The sequence below is a fragment of the Hippocampus bargibanti genome, linkage group LG17 (genome assembly GCF_051943395.1).
Source record: "Hippocampus bargibanti isolate YZ-2025 linkage group LG17, ASM5194339v1, whole genome shotgun sequence".
In the NCBI taxonomy this organism is placed as follows: Eukaryota; Metazoa; Chordata; class Actinopteri; order Syngnathiformes; family Syngnathidae; genus Hippocampus; species Hippocampus bargibanti.
Window position 1 is genome coordinate 12,039,242 of NC_142750.1, and position 25,848 is coordinate 12,065,089.

Consider the following 25,848-nt stretch of genomic DNA (forward strand, 5'->3'; position numbering starts at 1 on the left):
TTCCCGAATAAATTTGTAAATGGCAGTGAATGACTTAATTAATTTGTTGTGCGCTCAGTATGTAATATGTGGAAGCGATGAAACATTCTAATGGCATCCCTAAATTCATAATGGCCTCATAAAGGAAACCATAACTACAATGTGGCCCGCGTCAAAAAATGACTTTGACACCCCTGATGTAAGTGTATGTGTGGGAGTGGATGGGGTGGGAGGGCTTCACCACACTTCATGTCAGAAAACTACAATCAATCCAGAACAAAATGACATAATTGTATATGAACCTGGCCGCTAAACCTTGACTTTGACACCTGTGCTCCAAGTCTGCCCGTGCACCTTGTATTCACACCAGTTTCTCCTCCGTCCCTCGACAGGATTTGTAAGATATCTGAGTGGACCACCTCGCAGGAGCAAAGCAAAGATAAATGCTGCCCTAACAGCCGGCTAATCCTATAAAAACGGACAGGATGACGGACAGGCCCTCCTCCCTGAGGCGGCGCTCCGACACCGACAGCAAACCAGAGCGAGAACTCTGAGAGACGGGAAAGAAAAATGCTCCTGGATAAAAGAGAGCAACTCTTCAAGGACTCGGGAACGGATGCGTTTGGGAGGCAAGGCACTCCGGGATGCACGACGTGGTGGGTGTCGGGAGGTCTGCTTAAAAATGTGTGGGTGTGTGTGTATGGAATTCTGATGGGTTGTTATCATATTGCCACACCTGGTGGACAGAAATTGGACAGGCGCATCCATCTGTCCACTTTGTGTGTCGGCCAAAAGGTGTGTGTACGTGTGTGTGTGTGTGTGTGTATATGTGATCTTTCTAAGCGTCACACTACTGTGCACATCTGTACATCTGCAACACAAAATGTCAACAATGAGCCACCGGATGTGACACCAAACGATACATGATGATGCGCTGACACAGGTTCAAAATATCATTGCGGTGTTTTCATGGCAGCGATATCTTGAGATACAAGTGATGTCATTTGCGAATGGTTTTCGTTAACAGTCACTTTCAAAATTGTTCACAAAGCTTCTAGAAAAGGCTTCAAGACGTTTATTGCCAATCCAAGTTGTGGTTCACTTCCAAAATGAAGATACTTATTCCACCCACCCACTGTTGTGATCTTTTAACTCATTTACTGCCATTCACGAATTTATTCAGGAATTTAAAATATGATGTAGAGCGGCATGTTTGGGTTTTGTTTTTTCTTGTTTAGCGCGGGTCATGACCTCTGGCAGACTATGTGACGACCCCTTTCCACAAGGGGGCAACATTTCCCTTTTTTCCAAGTTAGCGCTTTATACCAGCTTCAGTTGTGGCTAAAGCTCTATATAAACCAATATGTATGTATTGCATTGTATTTTGGACAGCCGTCCTCATTTCTAGCTCATATAACACCAGAATAATATATTTTAGGAATGAACTCTCTTTCTGATGAAAGAAGAGAGTCTAGGGTATCTAATGTTGTACTGAATGTTTATGTAGTCCTAAAACTCACTATTCTGTGGGTCCTGGAATTCCAGTGGCAATGACAAAAACCCTGGCACTGGAGTGGACTCATTTTTGCACGTCTGGCAGTGAATGAGTTAAGCAGATGGTTGAACAGTTTAGCATCACGAGCAGGCAAACCATAAAACTGTACTGTCATATTTTGTTATCCTCTATGAAAAAGGACTGTCAGTATTATTAGTGCTTCGCAAATGAGTGGACAATATCAATTTATGTCTGTCTTGTACTGCCCCCAGGTGGCCAAAGCATGAACATCAGAAGAAATGCAATAGAAAAAAAACTAAAAGCTTATCAAAAATTGTTTCTATTAGATATTTGTTTTTAATGTGTTTCTATTCAATATAATATTAGCGAGTGCTAGTTTCCTTATTGAAAAGCACATAATATTTTGGGGTGGTTAACTTCAGGAAGCTGGAACTGATTAATGCCATTTCCATTCATTTCAATGAGGAAAGAGTATTTGAGTTTTTCAAGTTCCATCTTCACGGAGCAAATTCAACTAGTATCTCAAGGCACCACTGTACAAGACTCATATATTCAGAAATGTATATTAAGATGTATTAATCACATCATGGCACCATCATTGGTTGACATCTGATTTTTTTGTTCTTGGGAAATAGTACAAAAACAAAACAGGTGACCAAAAAAAAAAACAGATAAAAAAACTAAAACAAGGAGGAGGTGTATACAACTATTAAATAGCTGCCATTGTCTTTACATTGCGAGGCTCCAAGGGTCCAACCGGGGGTCAGGTCCTCTCACCACATATCTTCTGTACAGTTCAGAACTCGTATTCCTTTGATCACGATGTGTAAATCCAATTTTTGCGAGAACCACACCACACACGTGGTCTCTCCGATGTAGCCTCTTCCACCGCGTGTGATGACACACACAAGGTGTCTGCCGTCCACGTAACGTATTTTAATGCGTTACAAATAAACAAGTGAAGAAAAAAAATGCCACGCCAAACATCCAACAATTTTATGAAGCCCATTGTTTCATGGTGTACATAAGTATTTGATGCTGTTTAAATGTAAATTGTGCTGTACTAATAATAACCGTGTATAGTATTTCCTAGAGATGTTTATTTTCTATAAAATGGAATATGTTATTGCTTATAAATTATTAAAAGAATCCATTGATGAATATATGTCCTCTTTTTGGAATGACACCTGTTAATTTAAAGCATGCTGTTGTTTTTTTCCATTATTTATTTTTATGTTTAAACTCAATGACGGAGCGTTGCTTTGTTGGACATGTTTTTGTACCGCCAGTGTTGAAATATACCAGCACCTTTCAAAGAAAGCTACACTGCCCTCTTTTTATTTATTTTTGTCTTTTCTTAAATTGCACCACCTACAACCCATGGATGAAAACCAAATTACACTATTCGGCTGGCTATCAAGCTAGCTAGCTACCTAGCTATTAGCCAGCTACAGTGAGACCTCAACTTACAAACGCCTTAACTTACAAACTTTTCGTCTTACAAACGTCAGATTTATGAAAATTAAACCTTATAATAAGCACTATTTTCATAATACACACCCACCACGGCTGGCGGAGTGATCTTCGGCGGAAGCACACGACCGAAAAGCACCAGAGGTTAAGTTACCAACAGTCCTTATGGAAGGTGACTCTCCTTCCATAAGCCATCAACGACCATCAAAAAGGTAAATAAAACTTTATTTTACAGCACAGTTTATTTCTTTACAGTCCTCATTTAATGCGCCTCTCTTTCCAAACAGCAATTCCCTTTGACCTCCAACACCATTCCATCAAGCCATAAATGACCATCACAAATAAATAAAGTGACTTTATGATACAATTCAGTGTATTTCTTTCATTACAATACAATAGCACATTTATTATACATAGAATAAGGTATGTTGTGTGTAGTTTTAAGGCTTATTTAGTTGAAAAGTATATTTTATGGAAACCCGGGAACGGATTATTCCCATTTTAATGGTTTCCTATGGTTATGGTTAATGGTTAATGGTTTTCACCTTACACACTCTGTCTGGGAACCAATTAAGTTCATAAGTTGATGTCTCACTGTATTAGCTTGCTTTCGATCTATTTGAGTTATTCTGGGTTGGGTGAACGCTGGCACGTGTGTCTGCCGCTGCTCACCCACGGAGAAAAAAAATATCCTGTGACTGTAAAGAGACCTTGAGAGTTTTGAAAGGAGCTTATAAATGAAATTTATTATAATTATTCTTGAGATCAAACCTCTGAAGATGGAGGACACTGATTCGCTGTGGCGACCCCTTGAAGGGAAAAGCCGAAAGGATAAGAAGATTCTTGAGATTCCCATTCAATCGCATCCTTCAATCTGACTAAATTAATCTGACCAATATAAGTAACTTTGAAATTACATAAGTGATTTCATTTCAATTATAATAAAGCATCTGTAAAATTACATACGAACATTTTTATTTTAAAAACCAAAGGATTTTTTTTCTTAATCTAAATACAAGAGCTTGCTTCCTGTTTCCCCCAAACATTTGTGAGTGAATACATAATATTAATTTTCATATTGAAAAGATTGTCAGTCATTCTAAAAATGTATTTTATTATCGACATGAATCATGGCAATGAAAACATTGTCCTTTGTGGTGGACCACTCACAAACATGCACTTCGTGCAACAGAAACAATATCAAAATATTGTTTTTGTTTTGCTTTGTTACAATTTAAAGATACGTACATCCATGGTCCTAAAATCACTGAAAGACAAAGTGCTCCTCAAATTGAAGCCACAACAAGGAAGAAATCCTCTTCGGAAGGAAACCGTTTTTCGTTTAGCTGTGTGTGGAACAAAAACAACACCGGCAAATGTTGCACTTTATGAAAGGTCAACTGAGTCACCCGCAAAATGTCACTTTGATGACTTGCTAACGCTGAATCGCCATGGCAGCGCAGCCTTCCAAGGAAGCATTAAGCCTTCCTTTGTATGCCAAATACTGCTGAATCAAAATCCATTATAAATACATTATTAGTATTCTATGTACACGTCACAACAAACAGTATGAAAATCACCTTAAAGCCATCACGTCGTTCATTCATCTCTTTGAAATCAGCCTGGCTGGTCATTTTCCTCCGGGCAAAAAAAAAAGGGAGAAACTCGCCCATTGGCACTCAAGCGCTTGGCATTCACACTGCACTGTACAACCACAATAAGAATATAGTGGCGCCTCTCTGAGGTCAAACTGTGGTACTGCAATGGACTCACACTAGGACGCACAAGGAGAAAGAACAACAATTGCTTCCTAGATTCTGCTCATAATCCATCAATGAATGTCATGACCTCATCTAGGAAAATGCAAGTCAGTTTTCAGATGTGAACTCCTGGTTTCTTCTGTGATTTTCACTTGGTTGGGTGGCAGGGTGAAAGGGCGCCGTTAAGGGGCGGGGTGGCGGGAAGGGGAGTGTCTCTTAGCTGTTTGTGACAGTGGTGCCGCTGCCCAGCTTGATGATCATTTGCTGACAGTCGTGGAGGGTGCGCTTGTCACCCAATTTCTCCAGCGTGCGGGCAGCGTCGGCCAGCATCCCCACGCGTTGGCCGGGGGCTGACAGGAAGGACGGGGGGAGGTAGCGGCATGCCAGCATCACCGCTTCCGCCTGCTCGCGCTGGCCCGGGCGCGTCTCGCACTCTTCTGTCGCACCAAAAAGACAAGGTCGGTCGGGTGTTAGTACAACAAGTACGACGTCCGTTTTTGAATTATATCGATGTGACGAAACACTGTGATGCCGATGATGGGTTTCTCTTTAGGCCAGTGTGAGGCGCACGAGGTTCGATTTACGGAAGTCAATGATACCAACGTTGAGGGGGTAGAGTAGGCAAAGAAGCAAGACAGTAGTTGTAAAAACAAGGGAACTTTATATTGAACATAGATACAGCTAAATTGTTATCACAAGAACACAGTACCCAAAAAAACAACTACAACGTAATCCTGGGGTGTCAAAGTCATTTTTTGCCGCGGGCCACATTGTAGTTATGGTTTCCTCTCGAGAGCACACAGCAAATTAATGAATAACTCGTTTTCAAATCTGAAGTCAAGAATAATGACTTTTATTGTGGTTGACATCCAAAAATATGAAATTTTGGCTCAGATTTTAGCAATCATCATGGAATTTAACAAGTTTGATTTGCTTTCGCGGGCCGAAAAAAATGATGTGGCGGGCCGGATTTGGCCCGCTGGCCTTGACTTTGACACCTGTGACGTAATCTGACTCTCTTAGCTGTCTCCTTTAAGGTGAATTAAATTGGTGATCACCTTTTTCAACAGCGGTGTTGCTTTTTTTTCTTTTGTTTTGTTCAGTCTGGCCTAACTGAACACAATTGTGCTTATTTACACTGGTTTTAGGAAAATAACACATTACTTAAAAATTGCAAGAGTAAAAAACAGTCCCTACAGATATACAGTGGTCCCCCGCTACTTCACGGTTCACTTCAGTGTATCGCGGATTTTTTTTCAAGGGATTTTTTGTAATGGCATGCAAATGTGCAAACAAACAGAGTAAAAGAAACAACACTGCAAACACTGCAAACAAAGCAGAATTAAAGCATACACACTGGCTATGAACAGCTCCATGAGCTGTTCTCTATTCTCAAAAAAAGAAAGACAAAAAAAAAGAAAGAGTGCCAACAACTACCGTTAACAATGTTCTTCTCTCGGAGAAAAGACTCCTTCAGTAGAAAAAGACGCTACAGCGCAGCGGAGTCAGGACGAATAGGTGCAGCAGCAAGATATTGTTTTACAACACCGTTCTTTAAACTATTAAAAAAAAGAGGTTTTATTTTTTGTTTCATTCTGCAATATGTAGTTTTGCATTGTAAAAAAAAAAAATTTGTACTTCGCGGATTTTACCTATCGCGGGCTATTTTTGGAACGCATCTCCTGCGATAAACGACGGTTCACTGTATACAAATATTCATTTGGTTGGCTCGCCACCACCATTGTACCCCTTTTTCCGTTTTTCTGGAATTCAGGGCACCGTAATGGATTCCACGCTAATCCCAGCGTTGCGTTATGTGGGTCGGAAACTCGGCGAAAGACCCGGCCAGAATAATGTCAAAACGAGCTGAAATCCGGACATACGGAAGCAGCTATGTTAACCAAGAACAGTGCCCGACGTTGCGTCGAACGACTCTCTCGTTCTCCTGAAACACCCTTTGAGAATATCGGAAGAGGACGTTTGCTCGTGCTCCAGTCCCGTCAGAACGATATAAATTTTGCCGCCAGCTCTTGACGTCACAAAGGTAAAGAAAAACGCCACCTTTCATTTACGGACGCCTCACTAATACAGTATTCTGTGACCCGATTCGCTAAGGAAACAACAATACTGTTCTGTTTTCTTTTTTTTTTCTTTCAAATGGTAATTTTAGCTTTGCCACTCTGTTAGCCAACATTATTTATTTGTTTGCTAGTGTATTTGTATTTTTTTGCATGAGACATATCCTCTTCTAATTCGTCATGCCATAACGTGGGTTACATTAGACCAGGGGTCGGGAACCTTTTTGACTAAGAGAGCCATAAAAGTAAAATATTTAGAAATGTTTTTCAGTGAGAGCCACACGCACGCGCGCGCGCACATACAAACGCTCGCGTGCGCGCGCACACATACACGCGCGCGCACATACACGCGCGCACACGCGGCTACTTTTCAACAAAATATCAGAATGTATTATTTAAAATAACTTTGTGATAGTACTCAACGTTAACATGAATGGTTTTCTGTTCCTCGTGATTGGTAAAAATCCAGGTAAACGATCGGAATGAAATTCAATTTTCTGGTCCAGAGGCGAAGTTACTGCTAGCTAGCCTGCACACGGCTCATAAGCTTCCACACTTGCTATCTGCAATCGACTTCTCGCAGAAGTATGTTGATGCTAACGTTAACGTCACTGACATTCGACTGTTTCATCGATGGTATTGTTTCATTGCAAATTAGAATCAGAACATTTTCCCCTCCTCTAATGCTCCGGTGCATTCACGCTGAAGTGCACTAGTTGGGCTCATTTAAAGGGGCGTTTACCTGTTTCAATATGACGGCCACTATCATCCAATCAACGTGGCGCTTTCGGCCATTCTAGGTCAGTGTCATCCAATCAAAATTGCGCTTTCCGCCAACTGCAGCCCCAACGGGAAATGAACGACGAAAAAAACGACAATATGTATTTAGTTTTATCGGCGAGCCATATGCAATCATCAAAAGAGTCATATATGGCTCGTGAGCCATAGGTTCCCGACCCCTGCATTAGACAATGAGAAATTCCAAAACATTTGCCGCACTTATAGTATCCACAGTGTTTTCCAGATGATTTTTGTTGTCTGGCGGTGTCCTCACATGGCCAAAATGCCTCATTTTTGTGACATTTTTTTTTAAATAAGGAAAGCAACATACCTGTCTTGGATCCGGGTGTGGCTCGGCGTCGAAGCGAGCGATCCAGGAGCTGATGTGTGCGTGTGGGACTGGCCCCCGCCATCAGCCTGGCCGTGGCCTCGTGAAGGAACAACTGGAGAAGGGACGAGAGATGAGAACGCAGCTAAGTGAGTCAAGTTAACGGTGACTCAGACTGAATGCTGAGATTTGATGCAGGGCTGCTACCAAATACTTAAACAGGGTAAGCGAGTGTGACCTGAATGCTCAGCAAAATAAAATGTGCACAATTTGTCATCAAACTTCTTGAAGGAACATAACGTGGTATAAATGTGGCCTGCTGTGTAGTTTTGGGTTCATTGTACTGTTTTGAAGTCAATCAACCCAGTATTTTATCACATCTGCTAACCAACAATGAAATGAAGGACTTACCCTTCGCATGGCGGGCCTGAAACTCTGTGCCAGCTTGCGTAATGAGCTGAGGTCCTGCTGAAAGCCTTGGAGCTCGGGCGGGGAGGCCTGGTGGATCCCCGCCGAGCCTGCGCCGGGACCCACCAGTCCCGGCCCGGCCGCAGTTACCCCCTGCTGCTGCTGAAGATGCCACACGTTGGTCCTCATTACCAACAGCAAGTCACACAGCAGCAACTGTACCACCTGCGGAGAAAAAATGTGCACGGATTGGCAAAAATGAACCTACTCCCCAAAGAAAGTTGGGATAAGGCTCCAGTACATCCCTACATGTGACCCATTTCGGGATCAAGCGGTTTTGCGAATGGAATCATACAGTAGAATCTGCATGCAAACGTGCTGACGTTGGCGACCACGCTCTTTGACACCAAAGCATTACGGTAATACAATTGTAAAGAAACCATATCAACATCACTTTCCAGTTAACGTCACTTCTGGAAAGGACCAAATCTTTGCAATTTTTTTGCTGATGATACCAGTGCAGCGTGTTCGACCTGAAACAAATTCCTTGTGTGTTCTACATACTTGGCAATAAAGATGATTCTGATTCTGATTCTGATACGCCATACAGGAAACCCAAACGTATGCTCATTAATTACACGGTTGAATTCTTCTTCCACAAATACAACACACAAATTGAAGCCACACACAAATGTATTAATTAGCACCTTGTTTGGGCCAGTACTGGCATATTCAATGTTTTCTTGCTTTTGAAAAGAAAAAAGTAATTGGCAGTAATTGGCAGTTGGAAGCTCAGCTCTGTGTTGCACTGCAGGAACATTGCACTTAGCATACACACATGCAATGCAACTACAATGCACCACAGCTCAGGCCAAAAATAAATAAACAAATAAATAAATAAATAAATAAATAAATAAATAAAGATGTATATTACGTGTGAATTTGTAGCCAAATAATTAGCTAAGATAAATAAATATGTAGATAAGCAAATGAATAAATATAAATTAACATGTGAATAATGTACACAATGTGCAAATGTGTATATAAATGACTAGCTAAATATGTAAATACAGTAAAGTCTCGTTATATCGATATTCAAGGGAGTCCGAAAAAATATCGATATAACCGGGACTATCGATATATCCGACCCTGTTTGCATGTAATTTTCTCCGTGCGTGCATAGAAATAGTATCGATATAACCGGGACTATCGATATATCCGATATCGATATAACGAGACTTTACTGTATATGTACATAAATAGCTAAACAAATATGCAAATTAATAAATAAACATGTGAATTAATATGTAAAGCTGTAAATAAATAACTAAATAAATGTGTAAATAAATATTGTACCTAAATAACTACCTAAGATAAAGATGTTTTAATTTACACACATTAATATGTAAATAAATAAATATGTAAATTAATATGTGAATGTGTAAATAAATACATGTAACTGGTTAAATATGTAAATATATGTAGATAAATAACTAAATAAATATGTAAATGAATAAACGTGACTTAATATGTAAACTGTAAATAATTAACTAAATAAATATGTAAATAAATGACTATATAAATAAATGCGTAAACAGATATTTAAATACAAAACTAAATAAATATGTAAATAAATAAATGAGCAATCTGTGCACAGTTGACTTTCTGGCGTGTGTGTGCGCGTGCGTGCGTGCGTGTGAGTGATGATGCATTTCTCCAGGCAATTTCCCGTGTTTACAACTTAATGCACGGCCATGTGCAGGCACATCTGTCACAGACTGCGTGCACAGAGAGCGTGCGTGCTTGAGCATGTTTTATACTTTTAAGACAGATGCCATGGCACACGCGCAGAGTGGCCTCTCGGGAGTGATAAGCAACAACTTTCACGGGAAACAAATTTGCACGCTTGTAAGTGCGTGTGTGTACCTTGTCCAAACTGGAGCTGTGGGAGTGCGGGCCAGGGTTGAGGCTGTCTCGGAGCAAGGCGCTGGCCTTGTCGCTGTGGCTCAGACTCAACTGCCAGTTTTCAGGCCTGGACAGCAGAGCCCGCACCGCTCGGAAGGTGTTGAGACAAGCCTTGGGCAGCAGGCTCCTGACAGTGTGAGAGAAGGCGCACGCACGCACACGCACGCACACACACACACACACACACACACACACAGACACACACACACAGAGAAAATGCAGGTCAGTGTAGGCGATGGTGGCAAAGTGGGACCGAGGGAGACTCACTCCACGTTCTGCAGCGTGCGTGGCAAATGCTCAACGGTTGGGTAGAGCCTCTCCGCAGCCGCGTCGTCCCCTTGGAGCCAGTTGATGATCACCACGGCGACCGAGGACCACCATTTTGAGTGGGGGTCACAGCCTAGATGACAAGACAGGTCATTTTTTGATTAAAAATGCTTTTTGTAAAAATTATTTTTTAATAATATAGATTTCATTCAGTATTTTATTGGCTACAAAAAAATTTAAACTTATCATAATCATGATATGGTAGCAGTTTTTTTTTTTTTGCATGTTAACTCATTCAATTGCCAGACGATGTACAAAAATGTGTTCGCTCCAGTGCCAGGGTTTTTGTCATTGTCACTCAAATTCCAGGACCCACAGAACATTGATGTTTAGGACTATATAAACATTCAATACAGCGTTAGAAAACTTAGACCCTCTTCTTTCATGAGAAAAAAAAAATGAGTTAATTCCTAAGTTATATGGGTCTGGAGTTATCTGAGCTTGAAATGAGGTTGGCTGTCCAAAATACAATGCAATACATACATATTGGTTAATATAGCGCCTTAACAACAGCTGAAGCCGGAACATAGCACTAAGATGGAAAAAAGGAAATGCTGTCCCCATGTGGAAAAGAAAAAAAACATCGGAAATGTGGATCCTCTTTAACATTAGCGCTAAGCTAGGTGGATGGAGAAATTATCTCTATTTTGAAAGTGAACCACAACTTGGATTGGTAATAAACGCCGAAGCATTTTTTGAAGCGTTGTCAACAATTTCGAAAGTGGCTGTTAATGAAAAACATTACGTCACTTCTTTCATCAGGAAAAAGAGTTGATACCAAGGTTCTCGATTGTCCAGTTCATTTAAAAAAGAAAAACACCTGAAGCAAAGACTTAAAAATAATCTTACAAATATGCTTGAAAAGATTCAGCATACAATGACAGATTTTCAATTAATTGCATGGTGTATAATAATAATATTATTAATCCATTTAGTTTATAAGCGCCTTTCAAACCTCTGGAGTTCACTTTACAGTCATGGGATCAGTTTTTCTGAGGGTGAGCAGCAGCAGCCACATGAGCCAGCGTTCACTCAACCCCGAATAACTCAAATAGATAGAAAGTTAGCTAGCTAGCCATCTTATAGACAGTTTATGGATAGCAAATAAATAGCTAGCTAGAAGATAGCTATCTCGGTAGCCAGCTAGCTAATAGATAGCAAATAGATAGCTAGCTAGGTAGCCAGCTAGATCACTAGCTAGATAGCCAGCTAGATAGCTCTAGTGAGCAACATAATGTAAACTTTCTGATTGACATTATTCATAATGACATCTGCTCACTATCAAGTGCTCAAAAAAATAAGGCGGACATGCTTGAACTTGATTTGTGTGTCAAGACCTCTCAAGCATAAAAAAACAGAGGAAAGACTCTTGAACCCTCACTTGTGATTGTGGAAATTGGACAAAATGTGTAGAATGGACCTTTTTTTAGCCTACATCTCCATCTCAAAACATTTCCATCTGGCGGTGGCTTTCATTGGTTCATTTGGACCGAAATGGGAAATTCTTCTCGATCTGTATTAATATTGCGATTTGGAACTGTTGATAAGTGACACCTCGACTAACAAATAATCTCAGATCAAGACGTCGCCGACACCGGCGGGCTTCACCGCGATGACGGCGAAAGGTCTGACGTTAGAGTCACTTCCCACCAAGGGTGGAATTTAATATGCACGACAGCGGAGATAGACATCTGCTGTCTGTAGTTGACCTCTGCATCAATCTGTCAGAGCCCTCCGGTAAAACCTACAACATTATGAGACCAGAGACCATTTTGAGGACTCGGTTATGAGAGCAAAGTACTTCATTTAGACACGGGAGCCAACACGCGCCGAATGCCAACGTCAAGTCGGTGTCAAGAAGAGGCTGCCATTAAAATCCCCGGCGCGCCGTCCATGCCTCCCTCCCCTCAAGGTGATCACTGATTTGACAGGACTGAAGATAGATGAAGCAATCCAGCCGATGACTCCCCTGTCGCCCCGCCGCCCCACACTATCCCTCCCCGCACTCAGTTGAGCGATCATCAAATACAGAGCAAAGCTGTGGGAGGGCGGAAATCAGTCCGCTCAATCTCCCAAATGTGAATATCTGCGTTATTTCATGCCTTCTGTGAGGAATATTCAGACAGCAGGAAACATGAGTGAAGAAGAAGAGGGGAATTATTTTTGGAACAGTGAAGCGAGAAACCTTCTTGACATGACATGGTAAAAGCACTGTTTTGTTTATGACAATAAAAATATATTTCCCATCTATCTTTTTTCTTGACAGTGTATAGGATTGCACAATATGTTGAAAAATCATCTCCGTCGCCAATAATAGTTGACTAGTTCCGGGAAAAAAATACTTTTAAAAAGCCCCTTGCTGTCATCCTGTGACACCGACATGCAAAGTTAACTTGCGGAATTTCATTTTTCGCAGCCATGTTCAGTGTCCATCTCCACGCCAAAAGCACGATGTTCTTTCGATTCGTCTTATAATTTGTCGTCACACTAGCAAAGAGAAGTGGTTTACCCGTCACAGTGGCCATGTTGGAACCAATAGCAAAGGACTGGGACGTGGCGCCAGCTGCGTCGGATGCGCTAATCAGCAGCTGCAGATACTCCAGAGCATCGGCGTACTCTCTGAAAAGAGATAGGAACAATAAAGTCAAATATAAATAATGAAAAGCATGAAATCGGTCACAAACAAAGATCATCAGTTGCATGTGTGTGCATTTGTATGGATGGAAAAAAAGAGTGGAAAATGACCTTTTTCTGCTCTGTCAATGTCACTTCAGATGTTGCCAAAATGGAAATCTTAAACCGTGTTTTGTTTTTACCCAGGGTGGTTCATTGACAGTCGTTTTTTTACATAACTAACTGGATAATATTTTCCATATTCTCCATTGCACATTTACAGTATATTCATCAAGATGCCAGCCGATTAGACACTTGCACAACAACATAAGGATACCCAAAATGTTTTTATCTTTATAAATGCATGTCAGTGGATGAATATCTTGTCATTTAGAATGATTGATTGATATGAGAATGTTGTCGCTGCTTTTATACTTTTTTTTATTGAATACTGTATTTTCTAGTGTATAAGAAGCACCCAAAAGCCTTGATTTTCTTCAAAAGATGACCCTGCGGCGTATACGCAGGGGCGCCTTATATCTGAAGTAATATTGAGCCACAACAGGTCTTGCAACAACTGTCAGGAGGAACCGACTCCATTTCCCCCTGTAGACGTAGTACGTAACCCCAGCCTCCACTGTAGCGCCTTATAATATGGTGTGCCTTATATTCTGAAGACTTTTATATATTCATATATTATACAATGTTTGGAAAACCTTTGGCATTCATTTTAGGTGTGCCTTATTGTCAGGTACGCCTTACATATGGAAAAAGTTGGAAAAGACACCATCCATTGGGGGTGCGCCTTATAGTCCGGTGCGCCTTCTACACCGGAAAATCCTGTACTTGTTTTTCATAAATCACCCAGGAAAACATGAATGTAGGAAAAGCTGTGTTTTGCTCACCCCTCGCCCTGACTGGTGCTTTTCTCCCCTTTCGGCTGAGCGACACAGTAAAGAGCCTTTTCCAGCAAGTGTTCTCTGAAGGCTTGCGTAACCTGAGCCAGAGGGTCCACTACAAAAGAACGTCAACAAACCATTTCCATGAGATGCAATTTTGGATAGTACGAACAGAAAACACTGTATGTAGGTAGGACCTTACAATTTGGCCTATAAGTAAACCCCTTACCAGTGTTGCCCGCCTGGCTATAGATGCTCTCTTTCGGGATGCTCCGAATGGCCCAGTCCCCGTCCACGAAGAAGCGATGGCCGAGAGGGTGACAGAGCCATTGCATGGCTGGAGGTACGCTGCCGCTGGATGACAAGCACGCCTGACGTGCACTACTAAGAAACACGCGCTGAATAGCAGAAAAACAGCAAACGAATTACTACCGCACCTATTTCTCGACAGCTTTTGACATAAATAGCCAATCCATCGTGCTTTGGTTTGTGTTGTTCAGTTTGTACTCGGCCCTAAAAAAAAATCCTGACTACTCCACTTTAAAAACTGCAGGTACAGAAAATGTGACAAGCAACTTGCACAAAAAAATATCTACTGACACGAGCATGACTTAAACGAATGAGAATGACGAAAGGGTACTCACAGAGGTGAAATGCAGGATCCTTGGCAGGCTGGCTTTGACTCGGAGCGCTGCAGACACGTATACCTCAGCCAGCGAAGCGACAGGCAGACATGAGCCTGCGCACTCTGCCAGGTTCACTGCACTGAGAGCCATGTGCACGGCTGAAAGGTGGCTACCATTCAGCTTACCTTCATGTCAAGTTACAAAGCAGGAGAATCAATTTTTGCAATCTGTGTCCGTCAAGTTGACAAACGTGGCCTTAAAGGACAACCGACGTCACTTTTTTGTTTTTAACTGTCAGCAGAAAAACGTTTTATAGCATCTAAAATACCCAAAACATGCAGTATGATATTTTTAGTCAAAGGCAAAACACCAATAAAAATGACTTAAAGTGTCCAAAATCTGTAAAAAATTGAGCTGCGAATTGGGCATTTTCAGAAAGTCCCGCCCCCATTATCATGACGTCACACCAAGACGTCTAGCATTGCTTGAGAATCAAAACAATGGCTTCAGATTCGGAGAATATACTTTCTTGTTACACCTCCAGTTATGAATATGATTCAAATAGTTCTGAAGGAAAGCATACATGTTTGCAATTGATTAAAGGAAGAATTTATTTGGGCCATTTTGAGGCAACATTGGGGGACAATCTCTCACAAAAAAAAACGGCACAAAATGGCGAAATCCTGTGGCCACCTCCGTTTCCACAGGCTGATAAATTCCTTATATGGCGCTTGGACGCCCTCTTCTGGCCTTCTGGCGGCTTTTGGGTGCAACACGAGGTCCCCAGACCAAACAAGTACAGCAAAATACATTGACGAGATGGAAGGACCGCGAGAATGCGTCTTTTTTACGGTCCTTTAGTGACGTCACGTATAGACTCGTCACCAACTCAAAAACAAGACTTCCGGAGTATTCAGCGCGAGTCTTAAAATGGAAAATATAGCTATAGGCGGTGGAATCTTTGTAAAATACGATCAGTAGAAGTAATTTAAAGCCATTTTACAAATTATGGACACAACTTGTCCGGAGACGTCGGTTGTCCTTTAAAGCGGAAGTCACACAGCATTCTTGAACCAACCTGTCATGTGCAGCTGGTGCAGACGGTGATAAACCAGCGCAGCGTCTCGGCTGCTCTTGCAAGCATCCTCCTGCAGGGGGCGGTCGGATCGTAGTCCACCCGCCCGGGCAGCCAGCCAGCGGCCCACCCAAAGGCGCTGAAGGCAGAATCTGAGGAAGGACCACAACGAGGCACAGGCCAGGTCAAGCTGGGAGGTGGGTAAGGGACGTCCCAGAGCTTTGAGACAAGTCCAAAGGTTCTGACTGGCTTGGGCAAAATCCCCCTGTGAAACAAAAGGCAGAATTATGAAACAATTCAGGACCACCAACAGCAACTGTATGACTGGATTATTTTGAGTGATCAAGAAAGCCAATTGATCTCCTTCAGCGATACATACTCTAGCCAGGTCCAGATCCGCCTGCTTGCGGTGCCTCCAGAACAGGATGGATGATCCAGAATGAGGTCTGGTTACCGGCTCTCCATAGACCAGAAGGCGAATCAGAACTCCTGACACCAAGATGCCGTTTAGAAGCCACACCAAAATTGTTGGTACTATCCAGTCCATCCAGCCCCACGAGTTTGCTGCAGAGAACATTCTCGTAAATATCCAGACCTCAATCTTAGTGCAATTTCAGACATTTCAAGTTTACCTTATTATATCCTTCACACTAATTCACTCTATTTTTTAACACATTGCTACGATTGGTGGCCCATGGTGTCCAATATACAATGCAAGAATCTATTTAATTTGATCATAGTGTTTTTTGTGTTCAATTGATCAGTGTCACAAAAAAGAAAAAAGATGACAGATATGATTACATTTTACTATTAGAAGGATCTCATGTATATAAACACACACACAACTAAATACTACTACAACTACTATTATTTCATATTGTGCAATTTGATTGTAAAGTTCATCAAATTTAAAATTGTTTCTGTGATGAAGATTTGTAAATACACTATTTAGCCATCAAAAGCATTTTCATTGCTGTTGGCATTTTATAGAATAGTCCTTTGAAATACCGTATTTTCCGGTGTATAAGGCGCTCCGGAGTACAAGACGCACCCCCAATGAATGGTGTATTTGAAAACGTTTTCCATATATAAGGTGCACTGGAGTATAGGGCGCACTTTCAATGTATGACAAACGTTTTCCAAATATAAGGCAAACCACAGTATAAAGTGCGACAGTAGAGGCTGGCACCACTTCTTCTACAGGGGGAAATGGAGTCAGTGGCTGCTGACATTAGTTGCAACCCCTGTTATGGCTCAAGATTACTTCAATACTATAAGGTGCAGAGTCATCTTTTGAAGAGGTGCACCTTATACACTGGAAATACGGAACTATTAGTCATTGTCTCTCCTTCTCTTACCTGCAATGTCCAAGCCCAGAACGGCCCTGCCTACGTGATGGGGGGCGACGGCGACACCGCTCGCTGCGCTGCCGCCGGATGAGCAGAGCAGGTTGGCCAAAGGGTTAAGGGACAGGAAGAGCAAAGTGAAGGCGCACAACGCCATCCGAGAACGGTCCAACATGCCGCCAGCACTGCTGCCTGTCTCCGATGGGTCTAACATCCCCACATTTGGCTGGTGCACACAAGAAGACAAAGAGCCAATCACGTTTTAAAAACATAATTAAAACATCTATTTAAAGGTTAGAGCTATGTTTTGCTTGGCTGGGAAGCTGGAGAACGGATTGATTTTTTTTTATAAATGCTGGAGTGGATTTAAAATAAAAAACTAAAACTTGTGACTTTCACAAACGGCTGATAGTGCATCTACAACTTAGGCACTCCTTGCCTACATGCCAGGGCATCACACTCGCTCCATTTTTTCCCTACTTCAATTGAGCAGTGGGGTATCCGAAGCCTGCGTCCATGTTCATTTTTGGCTCGTAAACTTGCATGGGTAGTACAGGAGAACATCACCACACCTTGGTATCCTCTCCCATTGGACTGTCGGGTTCCGAATCACTGCCACAATGCGAGAAGGAGGAAGGAGAGCCCACATCTGACGCTGGCGGTGTGGGCAACTCTGTCTTCATGTCAGCCGGACCATCCACCTCCATAGCAACCAAGTCCTTGAGTGACTCTACGGTAAAGATGAGAAGATAAATGAGGAGTTCAAGAGGTGATCATGTACACGGAGGTAAAAGCCTCCGTCTTGTGAAGAAGGCCGTTAGGCGAGTGAGCCTTATCACTCGGAGTTCGTTATGAAAAGGTCAACTGCTATAAATTGAAAGGAAATGACAAAAGAATCGTGTGTAGGAAAAGGGCAAGACGAGTGCATACTATTTTTCTGAGCTGCCATTTTCAGTGCCAAGTTCTCCTGTTTGAGCTTCTGATTGGATTGCTGCAGGAAACGGATGACATCGATGGCTTTCCTCAACACGGCTGACTTATTGAGCTACGACACAAAAAAGATATATTTTTTTTCAAAGGATACCAACAATTAACATGAATCACATGGAGTTGTTCTCCAATTGATTCCGTCCAGAATCCAGTCACATCTGAAGATGATCAAGTGTACCAAGTCTTAAACAAGGGATAAGGCTATTGTTGTGAATACAGTGGTAGATCTACTTACAAAATTAATTGGTTCTGGAAGAATTGTTTTTTTAACTACAAAACTTTGTAAGTCAAGACGCGTCTCACTGCCCCCAAAAAATTCTGACATAAATGCTCCATTACTCCTTCACTGCCATTCCCGAATTTATTTGGGAATTGAAAATATGACGTAGAGCGCCATTCCCGAATTTATTTTGGTTTTTCTTGCAGGGGTGCCGATAAAGCGCTGCTCAGACCTCTGGCAATGTTTTTTTTCCCTCCCACAAAGAGGCAGCATTTCCCTTTTTTCTATTTTAACGCTTTGTTCCAGCTTCAGCTGTTGTTCAAACGCTATATAAACCAATATGTATATACAGTATTGCATTGTATTTTGGACAGCTCCAGACCCATATAATTTAGAAATGAACTCTTTTCTGATGTAAGAAGAGAGTCTAAGGTTTCTTACGCTGCATTGAATGTTTATGTAGTCCTAAACCTCAATATTTCCATGGGTGCTGCAATTTGAGTGAAAATGACAGAAACCCTGGAACTGGAGTGGACACGTTTTAGCACATCTGGCAGTGAATTAGTTCAAGAAAAAAAAAGCATCAAAAATATGTTTCAAATACATGTTACTGTACTTATTAGATTATTGTGCAACAAATGAGAGTTGTGCATAATGTAAAAACAGAAAAATAGAGTGAAGAATTAAAAGGATGGTCATTTGACTTTGAATTGCTTTGTTTTTTTTTTTTTGCCCTCTTTAGTCCATGTTCTCCCTCTGAAGAGATTTTTGCTTACCATCTTGAAATCTTGGCACCTTGACTAATACACATCCATACTGCATATGACAGAAACGGAAATCCAGATGAACTGTATCTATTTGTCATACGGATGTGACCGTATGTACATTTTTTATTGGCCAAGTATCTGACAACAATGTCCCAAATAAACTCTTATCAGATATCTTAAGTCTTACTGCGTGTTTAAATCTAACCGATGAAGTTGAAACGGTAACATGGACAACCAACCTTTGCTTCGGTGCCTGCGACCAAGTCTTTGAGCTCGATGATTTTGTCATTGATAGACGAGCGGTAACGCTTCTCAATGGCGTTGTGGGCCGTGCGCTTCTCCCCCTTGGCGGGCAAAACGCCCATCTTGCTGTTGGTAATGATACGATTGATTGGCAGCTTCTCTGTATCCACCATTACTGGCACAGTCGTCAGGAAAGTGCCGCCGCCCACAAATGCCTTGGAATACACAAAATGGACTTTATATATGTGACATTAACATCATCGACATTAACAGACTTCAATGTTCAGAAAGCAGGACAGGCGCTGCCCTACTTACGAACATGCGAGTTATGAACAATGGTACTAACGAACATTTTTGTAGTAACATATGTAGTATTCTCTCCAGTTCTACATATACATATCTTCATAGAGCATATATTTTATAAAATGTTTATTTTTCAGTACAAACCAATACAAGTTACTTATACAAGCCTTAAACATACTTATATAAACCGTAAAGGACAACCGACACCTTTTTTTTTGTTTCCTAACTGACATCAGAAAAACATTTTATAGCATCTAAAATACCCAAAACACACAGGCTGATATTTTTAGTCAAATGCAAGAACAACAATAAAAATGACAAAATCTGCCACAAATCAGCTCAAAACTGGGGATTTTCAGAAAGTCCCGCCCCCAGTTCATGACATCATGCAAGGCAAGACGACTTGCCTTGTTCAATAAACAAAACAATGGGCTTGTGGCAGCACAGGTGCACACACCGGCTTTGATGGGAATCTCAGCCTGACACTTTTCCCACGCTTGGATAGTATAAAAGAGCAGCCGTCGCGGGACAGCAGCAGAGAATATCTCAGACGCAGACGCACACGCAACTCCCAGAGACCTACTCAGCATCGGACGGAGTTTCACAGCACGACTTGCTCGACTCCACGCCACGATCACGCTCTGCGAGACATCTGCGTGTCACTTCCTTGGGAGATTTGACAACCACGATACCCACGATTTAACAAATAAACAGATTTGACAAACTCTTTAGGCTCACGGAGTTCAGATTCGGAGAAGATGCTTTCTTGTTACTCATCCAGTACTGAATATGATTCAAATAGTCTGAAGAGGAACGCATAAATGTTTGCAATCGATTAAAGAAGTCCTTCCGTATCATTTTGAGGGGTCTGGACTCCAATGTCGCTCCCAGAAAATGCACAAGATGGCGCACAAGCTCCGTTGGGCTGATTTGTTTGCTGGGAATTTGTGTCAACCAGTATCAAATAGTAGTCTTGGTGCAACACACAACGATTCACCATCGTGTCATTTATGTGTTTTCCTTCTAATTTCGCCATCAACACGGATCAACACGAAGTTTTCAGACCAAACAAAGTACCGCAAAATGCATTGTGTGTCGCTTTCTCTGTGAGGGGCGTTCCGAATGTGACGTCACGTAGGGGATCGTCATCAACTCGAAAACAAGACTTCCTGAATATTCAGCGCGAGTCTTAAAACGTAAAATATAGCTATATGTGGTGGAATCTTAGTAAAATACGATCAGTAGCAGTCATTTGAAGCGATTTTACAAATTATGGACACAACTTGTCCGGAGGCGTCGGTTGTCCTTGAAACATACTTATATAAGCCTTAAACATACATTCCATACAAAATGACTGTTCGGAACGTTCTCGTTCGTAAGTTGGGGAGCATCTGTACTAAACACGGAACATGTCAATCATGTAGGTTAGTTGATGAAAAGGTTTCTTTGACTCCTTTTCTCTACCTTCGACGCTTGTAGGTATTAGTTTAGCCCAATGCTGGAGGGTTCTGATAACTGCTAGTTTGTGTTTTAGAGGGTGGTTAGATTCAACAAGTAAGTATTGGTCAGTGTGCGTGGCTTTCCTAAAGACTTCTGTTTTTAGCGCACTGTCCTCTGTAGGTTAGTTTAACATAGCGATTCTAGACCACTTGTATTTTTTTTAATGAAAGACAGCATGCAGTGCATGTGCTAGTGCTGTCACAAAACCAAAATATTGACTTTGTCTTTGATACCATGCCTTCAGTGAGTACCAGAATACTGTTAGTGAAACAGTCTCTATCATCTATCATTGGTACACAAAACATATGCTGTTGCGTGAGATATCATTTGAGCACTGGTTCACCTTGCAAGCTTACCAAGTGCCTAGTTGGCTCCACACGTGAATTTCTTTACCTGCAATGACGCACTCTGTACTGGTGTGGTAGTGGCCAGCGATGTGGGTGATGCCACAGTGGTGACCATGCAGGGGTCGTGCTTCAGCGTGGTTAGCAACAGAGACTCAGTTTTGATAAACTGAGGTTGTAGTAACACCTGTCAGACACATTTATGATTATCTTTTTACATGTGTCCACTCAAGCAACAAGTAGTCTCTAGTATCGTGTAGTCTTTACAGGTACTTGTTGGACATGGGATGCGAGCGTCGGAGCGGTTGGGCTTCCTGACGTGGCCAGCAGAGAAGTTGTGGTCAATCCTTGGAGCGGAGTCTGAATCGCCACTGGTTGTACCTTGGGAGGCGAGGAGGATAAGGTGGCCACCGGTTGACTGATACTGTTGCTGCTGGCTGAAAACATGGAAGAAATGCCACAATCATCAACCGTATCCCATGAAATGAGTGCCAGTTAATGGTTACATATCTGTAGACCACTAGGTGAACTGTTATCTACAATAAGAACTGTGATATCAGCATTCAGTCTATCACCTTTGTTGTTTTATCAACTTGACACGGTACTTTGCAGTTTGTTGCTGGCTGGTTGTGACAGTGTGGAAATACAAAGCATTGAAAGTGACTCACTCGTCAAGGGGGAATATAGCCTTTCCATGCCATTGAGACCCTCCCCCACGCCAAAAAAAGGAAAATGTCGCCAAAAAAAAGGAAAATGTAACCAAGCAGATTTTGATTTTAATGGAACTTATTGATATTGGTGGCACAACACTAACTCATTCAATTTCTTTTTTTATGAAATGTAACTAACTTCATACATGTTCCGAAAGCAAATTAATGTCTGAGGGTTTTTTTTTTTACAAAACAAATGAAATATTTTTGATTGTTTTATTGGGGTGGCTGTATTAATGCATTTCCTTTCATTTCAATTGGGGAAATAATGTATGATTTGAAATGCAAATGTAGCCATGGTAAGTGAAGGAACCCACACCGCACTATACTATAACATAAAATACAAAGAATGAATGCATAATCATTACAGTCCGAACCTATGCAGCTGTTCTGACCTCTGTTCGGAGTCTGGTTCTGAAATTGAATCTGCATCTGGTTCAGAGGTTCGGGGGGAGTTTGGGGCGGTGAATGGGAGGTGAAATGTTTTGGTGGGGTGCTGCTGAATGCAGGACTTGGAACCGGTGAAGCTCCTGAGGCAAGAGCGGTCTGTCCCACAACGTGTTGGGGCGGTTCCAATTTGGGCGGTGTGACAGACTCAGCCGGTTGCGGGGATGCTGGCTGCTGTTGTGGGATGGGGATGGACACCTGGGACAGGGGGGACTGCTGAAAGGTGCTAGGCTGGAAAGCCTTGTCTGGGGTGGATGAGCTACGGGTGATTGGAGGGCCCAGGAGCGCATCCAGGTGAGGGCTGCTGCTTAGGATGGAGGAGGAAGACGTGGTTGGAGGCGCAGTCGTGGTGGGCGACGTGGCAGCCTGGGGCAGACAAGGCAGGTCCATATTGGTGGTAGGTACTCCTGTGTATGAAGGGTTATCAAAGAAGCCTCCAAGTTCCCCATCCTGGTGGATGAGGAGCTTGAGCATGTCTGAAAATCAAAAACATGCTTACAATTTAAAGATGGACTGAAAATATACAAATGTGTTACACTGACAATAATATACGTACAGCAGGCAAAACATTTTACTATTTTACGTTGCTTTGTTCTTTCAGTATTTGCTTAACTTTCCAACAGAGCAAAGAAAAGGCAGTAATTTGCTTATTTTCTCCCACGACAGTAATCAATTCCTGTTAAAGTACAAAACAAGGGTGCCAAAAAACCATGCATACCTGGTGTCCTAAAATTAATATCTTGATCAAGCAAAAATTTCTCAACAAGCTTATCAAAAAAATGTTGGGAATTTAAGCAAACAAAATCAGAGTTCTTTATTCATATCAAAAAGAGGAATGCTTGAAATTTGACAGTTGGAATTTGCGTAGTGTAACATCAATCAAGTGGAATCTATACTGTTGGCATATTTTTAAAGTGTGACAACATTAAATCTTTAATCGTGATAAATGATGAGAATAACAGATCATTGTTGCGTTTTGTTGACGTGCCCACTCGGGTGCTTCTTAAATCTCCAATCGTGTTTAGTATGAGGCGATCGCTCTTGACCAATCACAGCGCATCTCGGCCAAGACAGGAAGGGTAGAAAGAAGAGGTTACTATCGGTCACATGTAGGGTGGAAACACCGTTTTAAGTCTACAGAAGTGATGTAATTTGTTTATTTATCCGTAAAAATAACACGTTGCCCAATAATATTAAAAGATCTACACCTGAAATTTACATTCGAGTGTTTAAAATTACATATATACTTGAATGACGACGAAGAAAAAATGGGTTAGCCGTTTTACAAAGCAGCGCCTACACAATAACGCGCTGGCTATGAACAAAACAAACAAGAAGCGCGAGTCCTTCGGGGGGGTGCAAGCACAGTATCACTTTTTCGTGTTTAGTGGACTTCCACACAATTACGGTCAAATGAGGCTACGTGAACCTGCCAGTCGGAAACGAACGCGAGTAACCTCTGTCTGGGAAACTCGCTTGAGGGCGGGGCGCCGTCACAAGTACGATAGTGTGCTTTCTTAAAACATTTGGGCAATTCTTACATCACCTGTTATTGTACAAATTAATCGTGTTATTCGACACCTTTACGGAGTGACACAATCACTGAAAACTGCTCTGAAAAATACATGGATCCCTTGTACAGTTTATACCACGAGCTAGCTGGGCTCAAGCTACAATGTGAGGAATTAATGCCAACGCTTCATCGTTGAAAGGATGAAAGAAACGTTTTTGTCGAAAATGGATATACCCGAAACACTGACCGAGATCATAATTTGAAGTGGTTGTCTGATATGCTGCTGCTGCTGATATAAGTAAAGGTTGACTATTTTTGTTTGTATAAATGCAATATGCTTACCGTCAATGTCGCTGAGTAGGGCCGTGTCAATCTCACTGGGGTCATTTAGCGATAACGTCGGATCCAGATTATCCAACGAAGGATCGTCAAACGACAAACTATTCATTGCTGCCGGTGTGTTTTTTATGATATTCCAGTGTAAAATAAAACCACGCCGTAGAGTTGTCGGGGGGTAAAAATTCCAACCACGAATACTCGTTAGATTCTCGGGAAGCTACATTTGTCAAGGTGTACCCAAACGCGTTGGATGGTAACTTCTTTCCTTTCCGCCAACTAGCTGGCCGGAGCAAACCCCATGATAGCTCAGGGAAACTTGTCAAACCAAACACTGAAACCCATTCACTACTTTGTGTTTAGCCAAATTCGCCCGCCTCGCTTGATGTTGACGGACAGGCAATTCAACCAATCATCGGAACTGTAGCAAAATCACTTCCTTATTCACCTTGCCCCGCCGGTGTTTTTGCGACAAACGTGGACGTAAAAAGACGAGCGCTTGACAGAAAATTCTGTATATTGATGCGCTGATGTCACTTGTAAAATTCATACAGAATATAAACTATTTTTGTCCTGAAACACCATCAATTTTGTGTCAGACTATTTTAACAAAAATCTTATCGCATGGGCGGCTACGATGTGGGTTTGTCTCTGACACCCAATAGAGAGCGTGTATGCAAATATAAATAAACATCAGTTTGCCTGAGTCGCATTCATGGCCCCGCCTGTAGAACCAGTGTAATCGTCCAATGGGAAGCGAACGATCGGAGTGGTGTGATATGACGTACCAACTGTGAGTTTGGGATTACATCATGTGCCTTACTGTTGAAACGGCGACAGGGAAATAACCTGATGGCAACTGTTCATGATTTTTTTTTAAATCATTTAGTTAATCGCCCATGAAAAAATAAAAACTACAAAACAAACTATTTAAAACAAATACTGTACATGTAACTTCAGATCACTCCAGAAAAATCGCAATTGTTGAATAATGCCACTTAGCAGTTTTTTTGACAACGATACTAGTGCAGCGTGTTCTACCGGAAACAAATTCCTTGTGTGTTCTACATACTTGGCAATAAAGATGATTCTGATTCTGAATGTCAACAATTAAGAAAACAAACAGGCCTCTCTTGAACAAATCCCCATTCTGTGTCACATGCTCTAATGGGGCATGTGGGGGAAATAGGTCACTCACCTCGAGTAACAAGGTCCAAACTCTTTCAGCAAATTCCCTTATTGTCATGGAGCAACATACCTTTTTGGAGCTATGCCAGTGGTTCAATACATACATCCACTTCT

The 25,848-nt window shown here is 41.8% G+C and overlaps 2 protein-coding genes across 4 annotated transcripts in view; one reads left to right on the forward strand and one right to left on the reverse strand.

Moving 5' to 3' along the window:
- Positions 1–3,915, forward strand: part of rai1 (retinoic acid induced 1) — a 72,303-nt gene extending 68,388 nt beyond the window's left edge. The window contains exon 5 of the mRNA XM_089017852.1: positions 372–3,915. Within this exon, the coding sequence (XP_088873978.1) occupies positions 372–380 (9 nt within the window). The 3' untranslated portion in view covers positions 381–3,915. The remainder of the gene's footprint in view (positions 1–371) is intronic.
- Positions 3,916–4,061: 146 nt separating this feature from the next.
- Positions 4,062–24,885, reverse strand: srebf1 (sterol regulatory element binding transcription factor 1). Of its 3 annotated transcripts, none has more exons than XM_089017856.1 (19): positions 24,553–24,885; positions 22,646–23,063; positions 21,808–21,977; positions 21,590–21,727; positions 19,390–19,608; positions 18,104–18,218; positions 17,746–17,903; positions 17,186–17,399; positions 16,207–16,391; positions 15,831–16,092; positions 14,771–14,937; positions 14,356–14,524; positions 14,133–14,241; positions 13,124–13,233; positions 10,555–10,687; positions 10,249–10,414; positions 8,326–8,547; positions 7,918–8,029; positions 4,062–5,165 (listed from the first exon to the last, which is right to left on the reverse strand). In XM_089017856.1, the coding sequence occupies exons 1-19, from the start codon at positions 24,595–24,597 to the stop codon at positions 4,945–4,947; spliced, it is 3,333 nt and encodes a 1,110-aa protein (XP_088873982.1). In that variant the 5' UTR covers positions 24,598–24,885; the 3' UTR covers positions 4,062–4,944. The 3 variants fall into 3 exon arrangements, with proteins under 3 accessions (XP_088873982.1, XP_088873981.1, XP_088873980.1); XM_089017855.1 differs by having other exon boundaries at positions 21,814–21,977; positions 22,646–23,173; XM_089017854.1 differs by having other exon boundaries at positions 22,646–23,173.
- Positions 24,886–25,848: the final 963 nt, after the last annotated feature.

Bases quoted from the DNA above. Each gene is read 5' to 3' on its own strand.
- srebf1 (XM_089017854.1), bottom strand. From the start codon at position 24,658: ATGAATAGTTTGTCGTTTGACGATCCTTCGTTGGATAATCTGGATCCG. The intron at 16,093-16,206 runs GTATGTATCGCT...TTTGTTTCACAG, and splicing joins CGGATCTGGACCTGGCTAGA to GGGGATTTTGCCCAAGCCAG. The intron at 14,938-15,830 runs GTTGGTTCAAGA...CTTGACATGAAG, and splicing joins GCACCAGCTGCACATGACAG to GTAAGCTGAATGGTAGCCAC.